The 12,806-nt window shown below is 45.8% G+C and overlaps 1 protein-coding gene across 1 annotated transcript; it reads right to left on the reverse strand.

Annotated features, from left to right (window-relative positions):
* Positions 1-9,705: 9,705 nt before the first annotated feature.
* On the reverse strand, positions 9,706-12,233 carry LOC125774510 (uncharacterized). Its single transcript, XM_049444671.1, has one exon. It carries the CDS (start codon positions 11,827-11,829, stop codon positions 9,706-9,708), a length of 2,124 nt encoding a protein of 707 aa, XP_049300628.1. The 5' UTR covers positions 11,830-12,233.
* Between the last annotated feature and the right edge of the window lie 573 nt (positions 12,234-12,806).

The raw sequence follows: 12,806 nt of genomic DNA on the forward strand, positions 1-12,806 counted from the left end.
GGTGTCTTGGCTAATGTGTCTCGGCTAAGGTGTCTTGGCTAATGTGTCTTGGCTAAGGTGTCTTGGCAAAGGTGTCTTGGCTAAGGTGTCTTGGCTAAGGTGTCTTGGCTAATGTGTCTCGGCTAATGTGTCTTGGCTAATGTGTCTCGGCTAAAGTGTCTTGGCTAATGTGTCTTGGCTAAGGTGTCTTGGCTAATGTGTCTCGGCTAAAGTGTCTTGGCTAAGGTGTCTTGGCTAAGGTGTCTTGGCTAATGTGCCTCGGCTAATGTGTCTTGGCTAAGGTGTCTTGGCTAAAGTGTCTTGGCTAAGGTGTCTTGGCTAAGGTGTCTTGGCTAATGTGTCTTGGCTAAGGTGTCTTGGCTAAGGTGTCTTGGCTAATGTGTCTCGGCTAAGGTGTCTTGGCTAATGTGTCTTGGCTAAGGTGTCTTGGCTAAGGTGTCTTGGCTAAGGTGTCTTGGCTAAGGTGTCTTGGCTAATGTGTCTCGGCTAAAGTGTCTTGGCTAAGGTGTCTTGGCTAAGGTGTCTTGGCTAAAGTGTCTTGGCTAAGGTGTCTTGGCTAAGGTGTCTTGGCTAATGTGTCTTGGCTAAGGTGTCTTGGCTAAGGTGTCTTGGCTAATGTGTCTCGGCTAAGGTGTCTTGGCTAATGTGTCTTGGCTAAGGTGTCTTGGCTAAGGTGTCTTGGCTAAGGTGTCTTGGCTAAGGTGTCTTGGCTAATGTGTCTTGGCTAATGTGTCTTGGCTAAAGTGTCTTGGCTAAGGTGTCTTGGCTAAGGTGTCTTGGCTAAGGTGTCTTGGCTAAGGTGTCTTGGCTAAGGTGTCTCGGCTAAAGTATCTTGGCTAAGGTGTCTTGGCTAAGGTGTCTTGGCTAAGGTGTCTTGGCTAAGGTGTCTTGGCTAATGTGTCTTGGCTAAGGTGTCTTGGCTAAGGTGTCTTGGCTAATCAGTCTTGGCTAAAGTGTCTTGGCTAAGGTGTCTTGGCTAATGTGTCTCGGCTAAGGTGTCTTGGCTAATGTGTCTTGGCTAATGTGTCTTGGCTAATGTGTCTTGGCTAATGTGTCTTGGCTAAGGTGTCTTGGCTAATGTGTCTTGGCTAAAGTGTCTTGGCTAAGGTGTCTTGGCTAAGGTGTCTTGGCTAATGTGTCTTGGCTAAGGTGTCTTGGCTAAGGTGTCTTGGCTAAGGTGTCTTGGCTAAGGTGTCTTGGCTAAGGTGTCTTGGCTAAGGTGTCTTGGCTAAGGTGTCTTGGCTAAAGTGTCTCGGCTAAAGTGTCTTGGCTAAGGTATCTTGGCTAAGGTGTCTTGGCTAAGGTGTCTTGGCTAAGGTGTCTTGGCTAAGGTGTCTTGGCTAATGTGTCTTGGCTAATGTGTCTTGGCTAAAGTGTCTTGGCTAAGGTGTCTTGGCTAATGTGTCTTGGCTAAGGTGTCTTGGCTAAGGTGTCTTGGCTAATCAGTCTTGGCTAAAGTGTCTTGGCTAAAGTGTCTTGGCTAATGTGTCTCGGCTAAGGTGTCTTGGCTAATGTGTCTTGGCTAATGTGTCTTGGCTAAAGTGTCTTGGCTAAGGTGTCTTGGCTAATGTGTCTTGGCTAATGTGTCTTGGCTAATGTGTCTTGGCTAAAGTGTCTTGGCTAAGGTGTCTTGGCTAAGGTGTCTTGGCTAAGGTGTCTTGGCTAAGGTGTCTTAGCTAAGGTGTCTTGGCTAAGGTGTCTTGGCTAAGGTGTCTTGGCTAAGGTGTCTTGGCTAAGGTGTCTTGGCTTATGTGTCTTGGCTAATGTGTCTTGGCTAAGGTGTCTTGGCTAAGGTGTCTTGGCTAAGGTGTCTTAGCTAAGGTGTCTTGGCTAATGTGTTTTGGCTAAGGTGTCTTGGCTAATGTGTCTTGGCTAATGTGTCTTGGCTAATGTGTCTTGGCTAAGGTGTCTTGGCTAATGTGTCTTGGCTAAGGTGTCTTGGCTAAGGTGTCTTGGCTAAGGTGTCTTGGCTAATGTGTCTTGGCTAATGTGTCTTGGCTAAGGTGTCTTGGCTAAGGTGTCTTGGCTAAGGTGTCTTGGCTAATGTGTCTTGGCTAATGTGTCTTGGCTAAGGTGTCTTGGCTAAGGTGTCTTGGCTAAGGTGTCTTGGCTAAGGTGTCTTGGCTAAGGTGTCTTGGCTAATGTGTCTTGGCTAATGTGTCTTGGCTAATGTGTCTTGGCTAAAGTGTCTTGGCTAAGGTGTCTTGGCTAAGGTGTCTTGGCTAAGGTGTCTTGGCTAAGGTGTCTTAGCTAAGGTGTCTTGGCTAAGGTGTCTTGGCTAAGGTGTCTTGGCTAAGGTGTCTTGACTAAGGTGTCTTGGCTTATGTGTCTTGGCTAATGTGTCTTGGCTAAGGTGTCTTGGCTAATGTGTCTTGGCTAAGGTGTCTTGGCTAAGGTGTCTTGGCTAAGGTGTCTTGGCTAATGTGTCTTGGCTAATGTGTCTCGGCTAAGGTGTCTTGGCTAATGCGTCTTGGCTAAGGTGTCTTGGCTAATGTGTCTTGGCTAAGGTGTCTTGGCTAAGGTGTCTTGGCTAAGGTGTCTTGGCTAAGGTGTCTTGGCTAAGGTGTCTTGGCTAATGTGTCTCGGCTAAGGTGTCTTGGCTAATGCGTCTTGGCTAAGGTGTCTTGGCTAATGTGTCTTGGCTAAGGTGTCTTGGCTAAGGTGTCTTGGCTAATGTGTCTCGGATAATGTGTCTCGGCTAAAGTGTCTTGGCTAAGGTGTCTTGGCTAAGGTGTCTTGGCTAAGGTGTCTTGGCTAAGGTGTCTTGGCTAATGTGTCTTGGCTAAGGTGTCTTGGCTAAGGTGTCTTGGCTAAGGTGTCTTGGCTAATGTGTCTTGGCTAAGGTGTCTTGGCTAAGGTGTCTTGGCTAATGTGTCTTGGCTAAGGTGTCTTGGCTAATGTGTCTTGGCTAAGGTGTCTTGGCTAATGTGTCTTGGCTAAGATGTCTTGGCTAAGGTGTCTTGTCTGAGGTGTCTTGGCTAAGGTGTCTTGGCTAATGTGTCTCGGCTAATGTGTCTTGGCTAAGGTGTCTTGGCTAATGTGTCTTGGCTAAGGTGTCTTGGCTAAGGTGTCTTGGCTAATGTGTCTTGGCTAAGGTGTCTTGGCTAAGGTGTCTTGGCTAAGGTGTCTTGGCTAATGTGTCTTGGCTAAGGTGTCTTGGCTAAGGTGTCTTGGCTAAGGTGTCTTGGCTAATGTGTCTCGGCTAAGGTGTCTTGGCTAAGGTGTCTTGGCTAAGGTGTCTTGGCTAATGTGTCTTGGCTAAGGTGTCTTGGCTATTGTGTCTTGGTCAAGGTGTCTTGGCTAAGGTGTCTTGGCTAAGGTGTCTTGGCTAATGTGTCTCGGCTAATGTGTCTTGGCTAAGGTGTCTTGGCTAAGGTGTCTTGGCTAATGTGTCTTGGCTAAGGTGTCTTGGCTAAGGTGTCTTGGCTAAGGTGTCTTGGCTAATGTGTCTTGGCTAAGGTGTCTTGGCTAATGTGTCTCGGCTAATGTGTCTCGGCTAAGGTGTCTTGGCTAATGTGTCTCGGCTAAGGTGTCTTGGCTAATGTGTCTTGGCTAAGGTGTCTTGGCTAAGGTGTCTTGGCTAAAGTGTCTTGGCTAAGGTGTCTTGGCTAAGGTGTCTTGGCTAAGGTGTCTTGGCTAATGTGTCTTGGCTAAGGTGTCTTGGCTAAGGTGTCTTGGCTAAGGTGTCTTGGCTAATGTGTCTCGGCTAAGGTGTCTCGGCTAAGGTGTCTTGGCTAATGTGTCTCGGCTAAGGTGTCTTGGCTAATGTGTCTTGGCTAAGGTGTCTTGGCTAAGGTGTCTTGGCTAAAGTGTCTTGGCTAAGGTGTCTTGGCTAAGGTGTCTTGGCTAAGGTGTCTTGGCTAATGTGTCTTGGCTAAGGTGTCTTGGCTAAGGTGTCTTGGCTAAGGTGTCTTGGCTAATGTGTCTCGGCTAAGGTGTCTTGGCTAATGTGTCTTGGCTAAGGTGTCTTGGCTAAGGTGTCTTGGCTAAAGTGTCTTGGCTAAGGTGTCTTGGCTAAGGTGTCTTGGCTAAGGTGTCTTGGCTAAGGTGTCTTGGCTAAGGTGTCTTGGCTAATGTGTCTTGGCTAAGGTGTCTTGGCTAATGTGTCTCGGCTAAAGTGTCTTGGCTAATGTGTCTCGGCTAATGTGTCTCGGCTAAGGTGTCTTGGCTAAGGTGTCTTGCCTAAGGTGTCTTGGCTAATGTGTCTTGGCTAATGTGTCTCGGCTAAGGTGTCTTGGCTAATGCGTCTTGGCTAAGGTGTCTTGGCTAATGTGTCTTGGCTAAGGTGTCTTGGCTAAGGTGTCTTGGCTAAGGTGTCTTGGCTAAGGTGTCTTGGCTAATGTGTCTCGGCTAAGGTGTCTTGGCTAATGCGTCTTGGCTAAGGTGTCTTGGCTAATGTGTCTTGGCTAAGGTGTCTTGGCTAAGGTGTCTTGGCTAAGGTGTCTTGGCTAAGGTGTCTTGGCTAATGTGTCTCGGCTAATGTGTCTCGGCTAAAGTGTCTTGGCTAAGGTGTCTTGGCTAAGGTGTCTTGGCTAAGGTGTCTTGGCTAAGGTGTCTTGGCTAATGTGTCTTGGCTAAGGTGTCTTGGCTAAGGTGTCTTGGCTAAGGTGTCTTGGCTAATGTGTCTTGGCTAAGGTGTCTTGGCTAAGGTGTCTTGGCTAAGGTGACTTGGCTAATGTGTCTCGGCTAAGGTGTCTTGGCTAATGTGTCTTGGCTAAGATGTCTTGGCTAAGGTGTCTTGTCTGAAGTGTCTTGGCTAAGGTGTCTTGGCTAAGGTGTCTTGGCTAATGTGTCTCGGCTGATGTGTCTTGGCTAATGTGTCTTGGCTAATGTGTCTTGGCTAAGGTGTCTTGGCTAAGGTGTCTTGGCTAAGGTGTCTTGGCTAAGGTGTCTTGGCTAATGTGTCTCGGCTAATGTGTCTTGGCTAAGGTGTCTTGGCTAAGGTGTCTTGGTAATGTGTCTTGGCTAAGGTGTCTCGGCTAAGGTGTCTTGGCTAATGTGTCTCGGCTAAGGTGTCTTGGCTAATGTGTCTTGGCTAAGGTGTCTTGGCTAAGGTGTCTTGGCTAAAGTGTCTTGGCTAAGGTGTCTTGGCTAAGGTGTCTTGGCTAAGGTGTCTTAGCTAAGGTGTCTTGGCTAATGTGTTTTGGCTAAGGTGTCTTGGCTAATGTGTCTCGGCTAATGTGTCTTGGCTAAGGTGTCTTGGCTAAGGTGTCTTGGCTAATGTGTCTTGGCTAAGGTGTCTTGGCTAAGGTGTCTTGGCTAAGGTGTATTTACTAATGTGTCTTGGCTAAGGTGTCTTGGCTAAGGTGTCTTGGCTAAGGTGTCTTGGCTAATGTGTCTTGGCTAAGGTGTCTTGGCTAATGTGTCTTGGCTAATGTGTCTTGGCTAATGTGTCTTGGCTAAGGTGTCTTGGCTAATGTGTCTTGGCTAATGTGTCTTGGCTGAGGTGTCTCGGCTAAGGTGTCTTGGCTAATGTGTCTCGGCTAAGGTGTCTTGGCTAAGGTGTCTTGGCTAAGGTGTCTTGGCTAAGGTGTCTTGGCTAATGTGTCTCGGCTAATGTGTCTTGGCTAAGGTGTCTTGGCTAAGGTGTCTTGGCTAATGTGTCTTGGCTAAGGTGTCTTGGCTAAGGTGTCTTGGCTAAGGTGTCTTGGCTAATGTGTCTTGGCTAAGGTGTCTTGGCTAATGTGTCTTGGCTAATGTGTCTTGGCTAATGTTTCTCGGCTAATGTGTCTCGGCTAAGGTGTCTTGGCTAAAGTGTCTTGGCTAATGTGTCTCGGCTAAGGTGTCTTGGCTAATGTGTCTTGGCTAAGGTGTCTTGGCTAATGTGTCTTGGCTAAGGTGTCTTGGCTTATGTGTCTCGGCTAATGTGTCTTGGCTAATGTGTCTTGGCTAAGGTGTCTTGGCTAAGGTGTCTTGGCTAATGTGTCTTGGCTAATGTGTCTTGGCTAATGTGTCTCGGCTAAGGTGTCTTGGCTAAGGTGTCTTGGCTAAGGTGTCTTGGCTAATGTGTCTCGGCTAAGGTGTCTCGGCTAATGTGTCTTTGCTAAGGTGTCTTGGCTAATGTGTCTTGGCTAATGTGTCTCGGCTAAGGTGTCTTGGCTAAGGTGTCTTGGCTAAGGTGTCTTGGCTAATGTTTCTCGGCTAATGTGTCTTGGCTAAGGTGTCTTGGCTAAGGTGTCTTGGCTAATGTGTCTCGGCTAATGTGTCTTGGCTAAGGTGTCTTGGCTAAGGTGTCTCGGCTAAGGTGTCTTGGCTAATGTGTCTTGGCTAAGGTGTCTTGGCTAAGGTGTCTTGGCTAAAGTGTCTTGGCTAATGTGTCTTGGCTAAGGTGTCTTGGCTAATGTGTCTTGGCTAAGATGTCTTGGCTAAGGTGTCTTGTCTGAGGTGTCTTGGCTAAGATGCTTGGCTAATGTGTCTCGGCTAAGGTGTCTTGGCTAAGGTGTCTTGGCTAAGGTGTCTTGGCTAATGTTTCTCGGCTAATGTGTCTTGGCTAAGGTGTCTTGGCTAAGGTGTCTTGGCTAATGTGTCTCGGCTAATGTGTCTTGGCTAAGGTGTCTTGGCTAAGGTGTCTCGGCTAAGGTGTCTTGGCTAATGTGTCTTGGCTAAGGTGTCTTGGCTAAGGTGTCTTGGCTAAAGTGTCTTGGCTAATGTGTCTTGGCTAAGGTGTCTTGGCTAATGTGTCTTGGCTAAGATGTCTTGGCTAAGGTGTCTTGTCTGAGGTGTCTTGGCTAAGTTGTCTTGGCTAATGTGTCTCGGCTAATGTGTCTTGGCTAAGGTGTCTTGGCTAATGTATCTTGGCTAAGGTGTCTTGGCTAAGGTGTCTTGGCTAAGGTGTCTTGGCTAATGTGTCTTGGCTAATGTGTCTCGGCTAATGTGTCTTGGCTAAGGTGTCTTGGCTAAGGTGTCTTGGCTAATGTGTCTTGGCTAAGGTGTCTCGGCTAAGGTGTCTTGGCTAATGTGTCTCGGCTAAGGTGTCTTGGCTAATGTGTCTTGGCTAAGGTGTCTTGGCTAAGGTGTCTTGGCTAAAGTGTCTTGGCTAAGGTGTCTTGGCTAAGGTGTCTTGGCTAAGGTGTCTTGGCTAAGGTGTCTTAGCTAAGGTGTCTTGGCTAATGTGTTTTGGCTAAGGTGTCTTGGCTAATGTGTCTCGGCTAATGTGTCTTGGCTAAGGTGTCTTGGCTAAGGTGTCTTGGCTAATGTGTCTTGGCTAAGGTGTCTTGGCTAAGGTGTCTTGGCTAAGGTGTCTTGGCTAATGTGTCTTGGCTAAGGTGTCTTGGCTAAGGTGTCTTGGCTAATGTGTCTTGGCTAAGGTGTCTTGGCTAAGGTGTCTTGGCTAAGGTGTCTTGGCTAATGTGTCTTGGCTAAGGTGTCTTGGCTAAGGTGTCTTGGCTAAGGTGTCTTGGCTAATGTGTCTTGGCTAAGGTGTCTTAGCTAAGGTGTCTTGGCTAATGTGTCTTGGCTAATGTGTCTTGGCTAAGGTGTCTTGGCTAAGGTGTCTTGGCTAAGGTGTCTTGGCTAATGTGTCTTGGCTAAGGTGTCTTAGCTAATGTGTCTCGGCTAATGTGTCTCGGCTAAGGTGTCTTGGCTAATGTGTCTCGGCTAAGGTGTCTTGGCTAATGTGTCTTGGCTAAGGTGTCTTGGCTAAGGTGTCTTGGCTAATGTGTCTCGGCTAAGGTGTCTTGGCTAAGGTGTCTTGGCTAAGGTGTCTTGGCTAATGTGTCTTGGCTAAGGTGTCTCGGCTAATGTGTCTTTGCTAAGGTGTCTTGGCTAATGTGTCTTGGCTAAGGTGTCTTGGCTAAGGTGTCTTGGCTAAGGTGTCTTGGCTAAGGTGTCTTGGCTAAGGTGTCTTGGCTAATGTGTCTCGGGTAATGTGTCTCGGCTAAGGTGTCTTGGCTAATGTGTCTTGGCTAAGGTGTCTTGGCTAAGGTGTCTTGGCTAAGGTGTCTTGGCTAAGGTGTCTTGGCTAATGTGTCTTGGCTAAGGTGTCTTGGCTAAGGTGTCTTGGCTAAGGTGTCTTGGCTAATGTTTCTCGGCTAATTTGTCTCGGCTAAGGTGTCTTGGCTAAAATGTCTTGGCTAATGTGTCTCGGCTAAGATGTCTTGGCTAATGTGTCTTGGCTAAGGTGTCTTGGCTAATGTGTCTCGGCTAAGGTGTCTTGGCTAATGTGTCTCGGCTAATGTGTCTTGGCTAAGGTGTCTTGGCTAAGGTGTCTTGGCTAAGGTGTCTCGGCTAATGTGTCTTTGCTAAGGTGTCTTGGCTAATGTGTCTTGGCTAAGGTGTCTTGGCTAAGGTGTCTTGGCTAAGGTGTCTTGGCTAAGGTGTCTTGGCTAAGGTGTCTTGGCTAATGTTACTCACGGGAACAATTCGGACTTCGGTCCGCCGTTGTTTTGACTGCGCGAAGGACAGTCAAGATGAAAACTTCTAAAGCAAGTTTTCTATGCCGTTTATAGGCTATTTTCCGTAGATCGGCGATTGAGCAGTTCTGACAGTAGGCTGTGTATTGAATCTCAATATCAATTCCTAATGTGGAGTGCCGCTCGGATCGCCTACAGAAAAGACTCGTAGGTTTGGAGTTCGGATAACAAGTGAAGTTTTATTGAAAATTATCCAGCTTATATACTAACAAAGTTTAATGGTATTAGTTCTTATTCTACACGCAGTAAGTGTGTGTTAGTTTCAAGAACGTAAGGGTAAATTCCTAGTTTACCTCCTAATGTTAGTTTAGGATTCTGTAATGCGATCCGATTCGGCCTTGTTTAGTTAATTGCACCGAGCGCATAGGCGCGTGTTTCCTTACCGCTTCTGTGCGTACGTTACTCAGATGCAAGCGGTTACCCGATGGAATTGTTTTAAGGATCAATGTGCAAGTTTATTATTGCCTGCCATATGCTACGGCTTGCGGGCGTATTGCGCTTATCGCTATTTGTTTTCCTCTCGTTCGTAGATGGATGCTGTTTACCCGTTTCGGTACCTTATTGATATTAGCATTTCAAGAGGCCCTATTCCTAACTATTCCGGGTAATCGATTGTTTAAAATTTCAAGGCTCGAACAAGCCAATCCTTGTGATGTGTTTATTACTTGCTTGCCTACCGCAAGGTGCTGGCAATAGATCGCATTGTTCTTTCCTGTGGTTTCATCCTAAATAAACACATGGCTAGGGTCTGTTTTGGTGCTCTATCCTAAACCTTTTAGTTTATTTGCATCCAAGTAATTAAATGTTTATGCTATTGAAAGCAGGTCATTGTGCTGCACATGCGTTCCTTACCCTGAGTTGAACGCACTCGAGTCGGTTATTCTATTTTCCATTTTAGACCTCCTTCGCTTGACCTACGCAACGCGTGATTTAATTGCCGTAGAACAAACCTTTCCAATGTCCTTATCTAATTTGGTCTAATTCAAAACCCCATGTGACATTTTTCAATGCCATCTATTGATTAACCTCGCATGCCTCCTGCCTGGTGAAGGTAAATCTTTTTCTTTCTTATGATAGATCGAATTTTCTTACGCGTACGCTTGTGAATTTTGTCGCGTCCGTAACATTCCACCCCTGGTAAAACTACCTGTTAGTTTTACCAAATTTCGCGACATTATTCCTACTTAGTTTCACTCTTATTGAATTGATACCTGAATTGGACGCATGTTGCTGCTTTAGCTGATAAGTTGAAGAGCGGGCACACTTGTAGGATGTCGTTGCTATGATGACGCTGCTATTGAGGACTATCGATGGCGCATATGTTGGGGTATAGTTTGGTTTTGGTGTTTGGAAGACGTGGTACCTGAGTTTCTTCTTCGTCGTTCTCGTTGATTGTGACGACTTCTGGTGATTCGTTTTCATATCGCTTTTTCATCATATGGTTTCGATGCGATAACAGATTCGTCAACGAATCCCAAAATGCAGCTAAGAGCTGCCAGCCGAGGCCATAGATGTCGTACAGGATTCTACCATGAATTACGGTGTCAATGATGAATTTAACGACTCGAGTGAACATGTAGATACCAATTGCTGTAGACGTGACGTTGCCCAGCCACGTTGACCATGATACGAACTTAGACCAATATTTATCGAACACGCCGTGAATGATATTCTCGGGGATTAGAGTATCAAACGAGAAGCCTTGAAGATTCGGATGCTGGCCTGACATTATCTTATGTACGACTGAAGAAGCAATTCTTTTGTCGCTCTGCTCGTACACCATATCCTTCATCCGTTGCAGGTTTTCGTAGTCATACACACCACTTTCCATCAGACTCGGTAAGGGAGTATATGACCATTTCGTGACGACGTCCGTCGTTAGTTCTTGCGGTGGCGTCGTTTCTCTCAACCTCTGGTCTGTAGTATACCATCTTCCGCCGATGTTGAATTTAGCGGGCAGAAGTGGAGTGCATTCTATCTGGGTACCTCTTGGTTGTAACACCCTAGTTACTGGTGCGATGAACATGGAGCGGTTGTTGTATATCACCGGTATTTCTTGATAGCAGTCATCTTTCCTTTCGTAGATGACGAAGACCGGCTTGCACTCAATAATGTACAGTACCTCTGCTGCGACTACCGCCGTGTGACCTGGTCGTTTAATCAGATTGGAAACAAATTCGCTAGGGTTAAGACGTGCGAGCGTTAACTTAGTTTCCATTAAAGCTTTATCGACCTTGCACATTTCCGTCATTACTGTTGTATAGACGTCGTTTAGCTTTTGACCGAGGTAGCTTTCCACTAACGTTATTTTTGAGTTGAAATAGGTAAAGAGATCCAGGTTTCTCCCATTTACCGCCTTGCGTTTAAACGGCGATTGATAACCGTTTAACTCAAGTATAAAGATTCTTGGGTGATCTGTGTTATAGCTATCAAACCCGCAGATTTGATTGACGTCGCGAGCCCGTATAGAAAACATTTGCTCGTGTGTTATGAGAGTATACACGGCCTTTGTATCACTGCTTCCGTCGTTGTCGAAGGTCTTGTTAACTGTGCCTTCATAGATGATTTCGAAGTCGGTTCTTTCGCACAATCTTTGATGATCAACCTCCCAGGTGAGATAGCCATATTCACTATCCAAACACCAACTAACACTATATGGACATACGACGCCGTTTCGAAGTGTTACTAGATCTTCTTCGATGTCCGCTGTTGCTATGTAGTCAAGCATGCTGATCTCGTACTCGTAGTACACCAAGGCGTCTTCCCATCTACCAGATGGCGTCGTGTAGAGTCCTCCGATGCAAGATGAGCCCTTGACGCTGCCGACGATTAACGCTTGCCCCCGGGTTGTTTGATTGCGACCAATTTCCTTAACCTTTCTATCAAAAGAGATTGAAACTTCGCCTACCGTTTGAGCATGTCTACATTCGTCTGACGTAAATTCCTTGATTGCATACGCAAATCCGTTTTCATATTCGGAAGTGTGAGACCAAGCCCCGCAGTGTTTTATCGAGCGTTTAAGAATTACCTTACATTGCCGAACGTGTGTTAATGTTTTTGGGCTTCTTTGTAAAACTTGTATTTTGGTCTCTAATGTCGTTATATTCTTAAACTGAGGCACGCAAGAAGCTACTTTTGTGAGCGAATAACTTGTTATATTAATATTGTCGTGCGCACAGTCGTATGCGATTAAACCGTGTCCCGGTTTGCCCAAAGCTTGTGCTGAAAGAAAGAGCAACATCATTATTACAAGGTTCCACATATTTAATGATAATATCTTAGATTTGTTTTTCCTTTCTTGTCTGTTATATGAGGTGATGGCAGTAACATATTTCGTATTTGCCTGTAAGGTTTTTGACCCCCAATTACAAGGCCTTACCATTTTTTTCTTTTTCCCTTTTACAGGTATATTATCCATCTTCCTTTTGAGGGTTCCCTCTTGAATAATACCCAGGAAGTCATGTTCAACCTGATCTTCTTTAACTGATTGTTCAGCAATCGGTTTTTCATCGGCTACTTGTGTTTTTTCGTCTTGCTTGTTATAAACATCCAACACAGCTATGCCAGTAATTGGGCGACTGTAGGTGCCCTGCAAGGTTTTTATTTTTGCAGACCTGATTTCACCATCCTTTCCCTTATGGAGTTCTATTACGCGTCCCTTTAACCATGTTCCTATCTTATTGGTTGTATCGGTAATGACGACGATATCGTCTAGTTTAATGGGTTCCGATCGTTGGTTCCATTTTGGACGTTGAGCGATTAACGGAAGATATTGTTTCTTCCATTTTTCCCAAAATACCTTTCCGTAGTGTAACGCCAGACGCCATTGGTGTCGTTCCAAATCATGGGTTTGAAACTCTGTTGGTACAGAATAAGCTCCCGCTCTTCCTATCAGAATGTGGAAAGGTGTTAATGCTTCATCGTCCTCGTGATTAAGGGGTATGTGTGTAAGCGGTCGTGAATTTAAGATAAATTCCGCATGTATCAATGCCCCCCTTAATGTTTCAATGGTAGGTGGACGATGCGCTCTGCAATATATCATTTCCTTTAGATTGGACTTTATTATGCGGATTAACCTTTCCCAAGATCCTCCGAAGTGCGGTGCTACTGGCGGATTGAAATGCCAGCTAATATTCATTTTCATTGCCTGTCCGTTTGTCATAACGGAATTGATTTGCTTCACTAGTTGCAATAATTCATTATTTGCTCCCACGAAATTAGTTCCATTATCGCTGTAAACATGCGATACTGCTCCTCTTCTTCCTTGGAAGTTCATAAAGCAGAGCAAAAATGAATCAATGTCTAATTTTTCCGCTAGCTCTATATGACTGGCACGTGTTGTCATACATGTAAATATTGCGCCCCATCTTTTCTCGATTGAACGCTTAACGGTTA

The sequence above is a fragment of the Anopheles funestus genome, unplaced genomic scaffold (assembly GCF_943734845.2).
Source record: "Anopheles funestus unplaced genomic scaffold, idAnoFuneDA-416_04 scaffold_16_ctg1, whole genome shotgun sequence".
NCBI classification, from domain to species: domain Eukaryota; kingdom Metazoa; phylum Arthropoda; class Insecta; order Diptera; family Culicidae; genus Anopheles; species Anopheles funestus.

Coding starts and splice junctions, on each gene's coding strand:
- LOC125774510 (XM_049444671.1), bottom strand. CDS start 11,829: ATGGATAATATACCTGTAAAAGGGAAAAAGAAAAAAATGGTAAGGCCT.